The sequence below is a fragment of the Rhinopithecus bieti genome, unplaced genomic scaffold (assembly GCF_001698545.2).
Source record: "Rhinopithecus bieti isolate Rb0 unplaced genomic scaffold, ASM169854v2 scaffold_574, whole genome shotgun sequence".
In the NCBI taxonomy this organism is placed as follows: Eukaryota; Metazoa; Chordata; class Mammalia; order Primates; family Cercopithecidae; genus Rhinopithecus; species Rhinopithecus bieti.
The window spans coordinates 1,901,382-1,912,673 of NW_016803605.1; the positions used below are offsets into that span (position 1 = coordinate 1,901,382).

At 40.7% G+C, this 11,292-nt stretch overlaps 1 protein-coding gene across 1 annotated transcript in view; it reads right to left on the bottom strand.

Annotated features, from left to right (window-relative positions):
* The window catches only part of LOC108539980 (uncharacterized), a 56,299-nt gene extending 46,498 nt beyond the window's left edge, over window positions 1-9,801 (bottom strand). Inside the window, 2 exon segments of the mRNA XM_017888954.1 lie at window positions 6,232-6,274; window positions 9,790-9,801. Coding sequence (XP_017744443.1) covers window positions 6,232-6,274; window positions 9,790-9,801 — 55 coding nt within the window.
* Between the last annotated feature and the right edge of the window lie 1,491 nt (window positions 9,802-11,292).

Consider the following 11,292-nt stretch of genomic DNA (forward strand, 5'->3'; position numbering starts at 1 on the left):
ATGGAACATTAGTCAGTTTCTTAGACAGGACAAGGGAACCATAAAACCAGGTATGTTCATTTGTGGCATCTGCCAGGCTCACTCAGTAGCCACTCTTTTCAATTGACATTAGTGTCTTTTGAGGAGATGAGACAATGTGATTGATTTACAAGCGCTTACCTGTCCCATCCAAGGCTTGTGAGATTCAGTCTCCATGCATTGGATCACATCCTCTTTTCTGCAATGCCCATGTCCAGTCCTTTTCTGCACAATGTACAGGGTGCTGTGTTTTGGTGACCTTATCTCCCTATCTATTTTTATGGGTCTGCCATTGAAATAGCACCTTTTTAAAACATCGTGCCTGGGCCATGATGGTGTTAGTATCATACTCATTCTCATTTTTATGATCTGTATTTTACAAAACATGGTCACAATAGTCACCATGTTAAAAAAATAAATGAGCACTATTTCTATAAAAAGCACAGTAGTTAATCCACAGGCAAAGTTAAAGAGAACCATTAGTGCTGACGACTTCGATGCACTGAAGTTGCATCATGGGGAGAGAGGGAAATGGAATAATGAATGATCCCTTAGTGTGAACCTCAGACGATGGTTGCCAGCACCCAGGGTGGTCTGGCGAAGGAAAAGAGACAGCCATGGCAGAGGTGGATAAGCCATGCTGAGACCCTATGATACTCAAATCAGTACTGTTCATTCACCCGTTTGGGGGCTGCCATATGAGTCTTATACTGTCCTCCAAAGTCTTTTACACCCGTTAGTAAAATTCAGGATTGTTCACAGCCTGAGGAGGATTTCCAAGGATGTGGAACTTTCAATGCCACACCTGGATGGCTGGCCATCCTAGAACGGGATTTTTAAAGCACCTTGGAAGAGATTTGCAAACACGGGGGCAGAGTTGACACCCTCCTTCCACTTTCCTTTTCGTCTTTTTTCCTCTATATAATATCCTTCTTAGTATTCCCTCTGCTTCAGTCTCTTTCCTTCTCAGACTCTGCTGTGAAGTGCTAGTTCAAGTGTCGACATTGCTACTTCATCTGCTGTGGATAAGTCTTGGACAAATTCTTTACTAGCCTTCATGAGCCATGGTCTCCTCGTTATACAATAGGGATTAAAATTCAGTACATTATAAGTTTATTGTTTGGAGAAAATGAGCAAATAAATATAAAATGCCTGACATCATAAAGATTCAATAATTCTTAGCTATGGCCTATTTTATTACTGCTTATTTTCTAATTCAAAAGAAAATTCACTATTTAACAAAGTTATTAATGTATAAATGTATAATATATGTACGGTGGAATCTCAAGTGTATTTCTAAATATATGTGTATATATTATGTATATATTTATATATACTTACGTATAAACACAGACATGTACATATACATAATACACACATGCATATATACACATATATACATATATACACATATGCATACACATATATGCACACAAATACAAAACACACATGCACATATACACATATATATGCACACATACATACACATATATACATATACACATACATATATGCATGCATATATACACACATGCATACACATGCACATGCATATATTATTGCACACTACATATGTACACATACACACACGTTATACACATATCATACACACATGTGCTATATACAAATATATACATATGCATACATATATACACACACATACATATATATACACAGCCACACACACAAACACCCCAGAAGGCTCCTTATTGCCCTTTTAAATACTCAGCACTCTATCTTCTCAGCACTCACGTCTATCGCCATGTTTTTTATTGTTACCTGTTCTTAAATCTCTTACTAATGAAACAATACAAATCCTGGCCCTTGGGTGACATCTTTTGCACATTATTTCTTTGTGATCATCCAGGTTGCTATGTGTATATCAATAACACATTTTTAACTTTATACTTTTAATTCCAGCACAGTATTCCACCATAGTATTACACCACAACATTTTTTATCCATTCAACTTTGAGTGGTGATTTGGATTATTTCTAGGTATAGGTGTTATGAATATGGCTGCTATAAACATGTTTTGTGCATGTGTTTTGATGGACATATGCACCCATTTTTCTTGGCCGATAATCGCGAGTAGTACTGATGAATAGATTCTAACTGCAGGTGTTGGATAATATTGCTTTGCTGTTAGTTAATAGTGACACATAGTTTTCCAAAATGGTGGTACCTCATCTACTTGTTCTAGTCCTCATAAGAGTGTCAGTGAAATCGTGTTCCTAACCTTCAGTTGCAGAGATCGTTGTACCTAGCCCAATCGTGTGTCTCTCAGCTTTTCACCTTTCCTTACTGACTGTCCCTCTGGATGCTGTCTGTGTAATAGAGGTCAAAGGGAGAGACCTTCACTGCCTTCTCTCAGTGATAATCCTGGCCATTGTGCTGCAGAAGTTGACCCTTTCCCCATCACTTTATTTTGAACTTCTCTCTTATTTTTCTTCTCCATGACAGACATTTTCTGTTCTTCTGCTTTGCTTTAAAAATCTAAATTTCTCCAAAAAAAAAAAGAGCAAAGAAAAATTCAATGAAACCAACATGTATCTAGTTTCAAACATTCAGTTTTCCAAGTTTCTCCACTTTATACATTTTCTTAGTTAGAACTCTAACAACCCTGTGTCAGATCACTCTTGTGTCAGAACTCTAACAACTCTGTGTCAGACCACACTTGAAGAATTGACCACCCCTGGATAGGTTTATGTTCCAGCAAGGGCAACTGCACACATCCAGCCTCTATAGTCACACACAAACATAGCCCATGGGAATGAGAGCCAAACTCACTCTTACCTCCTCATCCACTCACAACAGTGCTCTCAAGTTGCTCTGTGAAAATGAAATGAAGGACCTGCTGTGCCTTCCTCTCAGAGATCAATCTAAGCATCTTAACAGGAGCATGGGGATGCAACTTGGGAAGAGATCGGTGTTAACAGGAAGTCAAAATCTCACACTCCAGTAGCTCAAAATTGCCTTTGTTTCTACTGCTCCAAACAAGTAAATGACTCTCTGGTTTTAGCCAGGCAGAAGGAGACTGACCCACGTCATTCATCTAAACTCACAAAGAAGGTTGTTGCATATTTGCCTGGCTTCGTTCCCCAAGGGGAGGCTTGATGGGTGTGGGGCTGCATCCCAGGTAGAGAGAAGACTCTATGTCTCTGTTTTACATAGTTGCCCTTGTGTCATTCTCTTACATGGAGCCAACAGGGGTGATTCCATAAAACTGCAGAACAGGCTTCAGGGAATTACTGACATAGGTTCCTGGGGATCCTCTGAGAATGAAAATATTAAAGACAAAATAAACTTTGTAAAATGTTTTACAGAGGTTTATTCTGAGCCCGTATGAGTGACCATGGCCCTGGGAACCACAGTCTCAACGGAGGCGGTCACTTCACAGTTTTTTTGTTTCTGTTTTTGTTTTTTTTACAAAACAAAAGAGTCTTGCTCTGTCACCCAGGCTGGAGTGCAGTGGCACATTCTCGGCTCACTGCAACTCTGCTTCCCAGGTTCAAGCTATTCTCATCCTCAGCCTTCCGAGTAGCTGAGATTCCAGGTGCGTGCCACCACCCCTGGCTAATTTTTGTATTTTTAGTAGAGAAGTAGTTTCACCATGTTGGCCAGGCTGGTATCAAACTCCATACCTCAGGTGATCTGCCCACCTCAGCCTCCCAAAGTGCTGGGATTACAGGCATGAGCCACAATGCCCTGCCTGAATTACAGTATATTTTTTACATTTCAAGGAGGCAGGAGTTACAGGCAAAGATATAAATCAATACTTGGAAGGTATACATTTGTTCTGCCCTAAAAGATAGGATAGCTTGGAGTGGGGGGTGGTTATAGGTTATAAGGTGGATTCAGAGATTCTTCAGTTTGCAATGGGTTAAAGGAGTAAGGCTCTTTTTAGAAAGAGAGGTCTGAAAAAAAGATTTTTGTTGTTGTTGTTTGTTCATTTTGTCTTTAAGACAAGGTCTTGCTATGTCGCTCAGGCTGGAGTGCAGTGGTGCAATCACAGTTCATGGCAGCCTCGACCTCCTGGGCTCAAGCAATCCCCCCACCTATGCCTCCCAAGTAGCTAGGACTACAGGCATGTGCCACCACCCCAAGCCAATTTTTTAAAATTTTTTATAAAGACAGGGTTGTACTATGTTGCTCAGACTAGTCTCAAACTCCTGGGCTCAACCCATCCACCGCCTTGGCCTCCCAAAGAGGAAATGTTGTAAGATAAAGATGATACATAGCAAGGCTAATGGTCTGCAGGCACAAATTAACTCTTACTTTGCAGGGTCTTACGTCTTGTTTATGATTTGGTATCTTATTGCCACAAACAGTCTGTTTTGTCGGTCACATAATCTCTATTTTAACATTAATGCTGGTCAGTTTTGTCTAAACTCCAAAAGGGGATATAGAGAGGTGTGTCCGACCTTCCATCATACATACAGAACTATGTTTTTCAGATTTCTCTGGGGTCCTCTTGGCCAAGACTGCTTGGTCAGTTTGAGGGCTTAGGATTTTACTTTTAGTTTACAGAAACAATATGAACATATGAAGGTGGAGGACTGAGCCTGTCTGTTTAGCACCCACTAACTTTCTAAAGGTTCTATTTCTAAGAGCTAAAAACAAACCAAACACAAACAGCATTGCTTCGCCTCTCCCTTTCAAACTTGGTCAATCAAGGAAGACATTTTAAATCATGAGACAATGATGAAAATGAGCTAAATTGCCTACATATTACATGTATTTAGGGTGAACAAATGTCAACACTGAGAAACACTGAAAGAGGAAAGACAAAAATAGACTTTCTTTTGCCAAAAGTAAACTCTCTGTAATTGGCAGGCTCCTGTCTTCTAAGTCCATGCAGAGTGACCAAGGCATGGCTGTCTTGGAAGCACCTAAATAGCATTACTTGTAAGAAGCATGAGTGACTCTCCAACCAGGCGTTTTCCAATAACGTAGATGTTGAACACACCAGAAGCAATGCTTTGGAAATGATACCAGTGCAACCAAGAAACTGAATGAGTGACCCATGGCCCATGGCCGAGAATGTGTTCCTTGAGTACCAAGTGCCATAATGCATCGGGGTCCACAGAGCAAGGCAGGCATGGGCTGCTCAGGAGAGAAGCACGGGGTTTCTCTAAAGTTAGCTCAGGACTTAACTGTTCACAAGGAGGATGTGGTTAAGGCTCAAATGTCCAGGGAGAAGAGGATGATAGAGCAAGCCTTGCACATAGACTACCCTACAAGGGTAGTCTTATAGGAAGTCATCCCTCTGTGAGGCTGGACATCTAGATTCCATGAGAAACCTGTGCTCACCTCCACCACACAGCATTTGCCTTTGCCAACAGAATACCCCTATTCATAGGTCTCACAACTGTCACTGCTCTGCAGCCACTCCACTTTGATGGTGACAAGGAACCAAGGGATTTTACAAGCCAAATAAGTATTATGGGGTAGGACCCCAAATCAGAGAGAGCCAGCTTGAACCCTGGGCTGCAGAAATTTTCAAAATAACTGGAGTTCTGTGAAGAGGAATTGCCTTATGGAAAAACCTCCATCAACAATGCTAGTCGAATGCTGTGTGTGGCCATCACACTAGAAACTCCAAGGAGCCTCTCTACTGGAATTCCAAGGTATTACTTGTGATCCTCCTAGACACAAAACTACTTTTGTGAGTTCCTGCTCTTCCAGGAAGATGTTGGTACATCTGCCTCAATAAGGTAGACACTGAACATCTATATTTATAAGGTAGATTGAATACCGGAAATGGTGCACTGGAAATGATGCTAGTGCAATTGAGACACTTAATTTGTAACTTTAATGAAATACAATTTAAATTTGAAAACTGACAGTATAAGTTTTATGGGAGGGGCACGAGACTCCCTGTCTCAATCAGAGGAGCGGGGTGAGCATACATGGCAGGAGGAGAGGTTGGAGCCGCCTTTGAGGATGACCCACCACAGTGGGATTCCCCTAAACACATGTTGATTGACTTTTCTCAAAACGTCCAGAGATTGCATAATGCTCTTCCAGAAACTCACAAAAGCATATAACAAGAGAAAAGGTGAGTTCACTTTAGCTAAGAGGTGCTGACACCAGGTCATTACTGTGCAGGTGAAGTAAGACATGTTCTGCTCACTTACCTCCTTTTCTCTCCTCTTATCCAATTTTATAGGAAGGGGACATGGAGAAGGAATGAGAAAGAGAAAAACTCACCATGCTTTCGATTTTGGCAGCAGTGTTCTAATTCAACAAGGGCCTGAAATGGAAAAAAAAGAGACGTTAAATTGAATGAAAAGGCAGAATTTTGGTATTATACTGCACAAGACTCCAATTACTACAATGAGATTTTTTATGTAATAAAAATAAACAGCAAGACTCTGAACTGTGCCTGTGATTTTATCCAAGAACAGAACAGAACAAGTCAATTGATCTGATTTTTGAATTAATTTTCAATTAGAATATAATTTACATACGGTGAAATATATCGTTTTAATGTTTGGTTCTACAAAATTTGACAAATTTGATATATTTTGCAGAACCATACATTAAAACAGTGAATTTCACCGTATGTAAATTAACCACCTCTACAAAGACATGGGGTTAGTTTCATCCCTCCAAAACCTCCCTCATCCCCCTTAGTAATCTACCGCATGACCTACTCTACCTCCTGACAACCACGAATCTATTTCCTGTTCCCATAGTTTTGCCTTTTGCAGTGAAGTCACATGGCATTTGACCTTTTGAATTTGGTTTATTTCACTTAGGAGTGTGTATTTAATTGTCTATGTAGAAAATCCCAAGAAATGTACAAAAAAAGATGAAAACTACTAAGTGAGTTCAGCAAGGTGGCAGAATACAAGATCACCATACATAAAAGATCACCAAACACAAATCAGTGTGGAATAAATTATCTCGGTCAGAGTTGGGCAAATGATGGCCTAGGGGAGCTGCTTATTTTTACAAATATAGTTTTTATTAGAACACAGCCACATTCATTCATTTACATATTTTTTAGGCTGCCTTGTTGCTACAAGAGCAGAGTTGAGTAGTCGTAATAGAGACCATAAAATATTTACTCTCTGGCTCTTTAAGGAAAAAGTTTCCTGAACTTTTCTAGATACTAAGCATTTAAGCATTAGAATTCACTGGGAAATATAATACTTAACACAGGTTTTTGTAAAGATTCAATGACATAATATATGGGAAATGTAATTATAATGTAAACAACATATACATGCCTATTAATATAATTCACCATATAGACTACAGAAACTGTATTTATCTATTGCTTTAAAAGTATGGAATAAAGAAATACCATACTCTACCATAAAACCATACTTACAGAGTTACCAGATCTGCAAATTTAGAATTCTGTTCTGATTTTTTTAAATGGCACCAAGACAGTATCAATTTGATTTTAAAACTATGTATAGTATTTTCCCGTGCAAATTAGTTTTTCAAAACCTACTATTAAGTGACTGCTCTGTGATTTTAGTATACTTGCTCTCTCTTTTACATAAACAAATGATTTTCATCTTTCTTCCATGGATCCTTCAATTCCACAGAGGTTCAATTATATAGAGGGACTGACCTAGCAGTCCTGGGAATTAGAACACGGGCATCTTTGATAGACCATTGTTTAGCCTACCATGGTGGGCACTCCCAGGGTTGACTTGGAAATTACTGGAGGTCTTTTTCCATCCTGTCCTGCCTTCTTTAGCTTATTTAAGGCTTCGTCATTCATGGTCCCTAGGTGGCTGCCTCAGATTCAGGCACCATCACGTGGTCCCCACAAAGCAGGACAGAATGTGAGCACAGTTGAAGGTCTTTACTAGGTGTGACTACTTTCTATGTGTCAAGGAAAAAAATATTTCCAGTGCTTTAAGACTTCCTGTCCTGTCTCATTGTCTATAAATGGCTCATGGGCTTGTGCCTAGACCAATTACACAGGAGACAAGTTTGTCATGAGTGGCTTAGGTTTGACTTCATTTATGCCCTGGCGCTGGGAACGCGGGCAGCCTTGCCAAATCAGGGTCCTTGTCATAGAAAGAAGGGGGAGAGTGCCTGTTGAAGACACAATAAACAGTGACAAACAGGAGGCCAATAGATTTGGAGACTTTTGAGCTCTAGTTTGCTGGCACTTAAGGTGAGAAAGAAAAAAGTAGAAAATATCCTTTTAAATAAACATAAAGTAAGCGCAAAACTGACTTTGCCCTCAAAAAGAAAGTACATTGCAGTTAAGAATAATTGCTAGGCCACTGTGGCTCACGTCTGTAGTCCCAGCACTTTGAGAGGCTAAAGTGGGTGAATCACTTGAGCCCAGGAGTTCGAGACCAGCCTGGGCAACATAGCAAGACCCCATCTCTACAAATATACAAAAATTAGCTGGGCATGGTGGCACACACCTATAGTTCCAGCTACTGAGGGGGCTGCGGTGGGAGGATCACTTGAGCACAGGAGGTCAAGACTGCAGGGAGCAGAGATCACACCACTGTACTCCAACCTGGGCAACACAGTAACACCCTATCTCAAAAAAACAAAAACAAAAACAAAACAAACTTGTTTTTTATGCATTTTAAAACTGTGCCCCTGTTTTTCCTAGAGGTTAATTATCCTCATTTTATCTTGCCAGAAGAATAGAGTTCCTCATCTCTGTTAGAAACAACCATCAAAAAGATACATCAATTCATTAGAATCAAAAGGTAGGTTTTTAAGTGTTAAATGATAGGAACATCGTTGTTAAGGTTTGCTTCTAAAGCACAGATCCTTTCAAGGTGACCTAGGAAATCTGAGCAAGGTGAGTGAGGAGGAAATTATTTTATGTTAAAAATAGTTACTTCATTGTTACCTCTTTTGAGTTTTCTAGGTCTTTTAAAATCTGACCATTTAATGAGAAGTCATATTTCGCAGTCATTAAAAAAAGTTTCAGGTGGTCGTTTCAAATTGGAAAAACAGCTGGGCACCATGGCTCACGCCTGTCATCCCAACATTTTGGGAGGCCGAGGTGGTTGGATTACTTGAGGTCAGGAGTTCGAGACCAGCCTGGTCAACATGGTGAAACCCTGTCTCTACTAAAAATACAAAAATTAGCTGGGCATAGTGGGGTGTACCTGTAATCCCAGCTATGCAGGAGGCTGAGGCAGGAGAATCACTTGAACCCAGGAGGCAGAGGTTGCAGTGAGTCGAGATCATACCACTGCACTCCAGCCTGGGTGATAGAGGGAAATTCTGTCTCAAAACCAAAACCAAAACCAAAACAAATTTGAAAAATATCTAAAAGTATAAATTTGGCAATTTAACAACTATATCCTTTAAAATAGAACCATGCAAAATGCATGTATCATGGTAGTCATAATCATGTGAAAACAACATCTGCATATTATACAGGTGCATCACAAATGGACATGCCCTGTAATTTATTCCTTCTGAACCAAGTCCATCTAAATTCATCCTGGGAAGACTGATGCCTGAATCTCTGATTAATCAGGTTCATTAGTAAATAATCATCATATTCATTCATGCATTTCATGCATTTCTGCCACAAATATGCCCTAAATCAGGAAGGTACGTAGCTATGATTCACGCCTTCAGTGATTTTGAGGGGAAAAAAAGGCATGTCTCTGCGAGTTATGTGTCTGAGCCAGGGTGAGGATAAAACGACAATGAGCTAATCACCATAGTGAAATGTGTCATTTTCCCATCAGACCGAATCATGATAACAAGCACAGTAACAAGGTATGTGTGAGAACATTCCCCTGCCAGAGGACAAACCTGCAGCCCCATTTTCAAGCTAATGGCATTTTTCGTTTTAAAAGCATTCCATTTTTGTTATAGATGTATTTGATTATGTGAACTACAATCATACAATCACTTTAGAATAATCAGAACTGGTACAATCACTTTAGAATAAACAGAACATACAGATTATTTTTAAAAACATAAATAAAGGCCGGGCGCGGTGGCTCAAGCCTGTAATCCCAGCACTTTGGGAGGCCGAGACGGGCGGATCACGAGGTCAGGAGATCGAGACCATCCTGGCGAACACGGTGAAACCCCGTCTCTACTAAAAAAAAAATACAAAAAATACAAAAAAACTAAGCCCGGGCGAGGTGGCCCGGCGGCCCCGTAGTTCCCAGCTAGGTCTCGGGAGCTGAGGGCAGAGAATGGTGGGAAAACCCGGGAGGGCGGAGCTTGCAAGTGAGCTGAGATCAGGCCACTGCACTCCAAGCCTGGCGACAGAGCGAGAACTCCGCCTCAAAAAAAAAAATAAAATAAAAATAAATAAATAAATAAATAAATAAATAAAAATTAAAGTCACTGTTATGGTCTGGATGTTTGTCCTCTTCAGATCTCATGTTGAACCTGCAACCCTGGCAAGATCTGGAGGTGATTGAATCATGGAGGCCCAAATCATGGACTTGAAGGTGATGGAATCATGGAGCCCCGATCCCTCATGAATAGTTTAGCGCCATCGCCTTGGTGATAAGTGAGTTCGCACTCCATTAATTCACGTGAGATCTGGTTGTTTAAAAGTCTGGGATACGGCCGGGCCCAGTGGCTCACGCCTGTAATCCCAGCACTTTGGGAGGCCGAGACGGGCGGATCACGAGGTCAGGAGATGGAGACCATCCTGGCTAACACCGTGAAACCCCGTCTCTACTAAAAATACAAAAAAAAAACATTAGCCGGGCGAGGTGGCGGGCGCCTGTAGTCCCCACCTCCAGCTGCTTGGGAGGCTGAGGCAGGAGAATGGCCTGAACCCGGGAGGCGGAGCTTGCAGTGAGCTGAGATCCGGCCACTGTACTCCAGCCCTGGTGACAGAACGAGACTCCGTTTCAAAAAAAAGTCTGGGATATCCCCACCCCTCACTCTCTTGTTTCTACTCTTACCATACAATGTGCCTGCTCCTGCTTTACCTTCCACCATGATCATAAGCTTCCTGATGCCTCCCCAGAAGCTGAACGAATATTGGTGCCATGCTTGTACAGCCTGAAGAAACATGCGCCAATTAAACCTCTTTGCTTCATAAATTACCCAGCCTTAGGTATTCTCTTATAGCGACAAGAGCGGCCAAATACAGTCACCCATATCCCCTACCATCAAGAGCCAAAACCAGTTTACATTTAAGCAACATTTCTCAAACAAATACAAACCTAGCAATGCAGAGTTCTATAGTATTTTCTCCAACAACAATGCCTTTAGTTTCTAAGAAATGTGAAATTTCAAAGAATATTTGCCAGATACAAATATGTAAAATTTCAAAATGTAAAATTT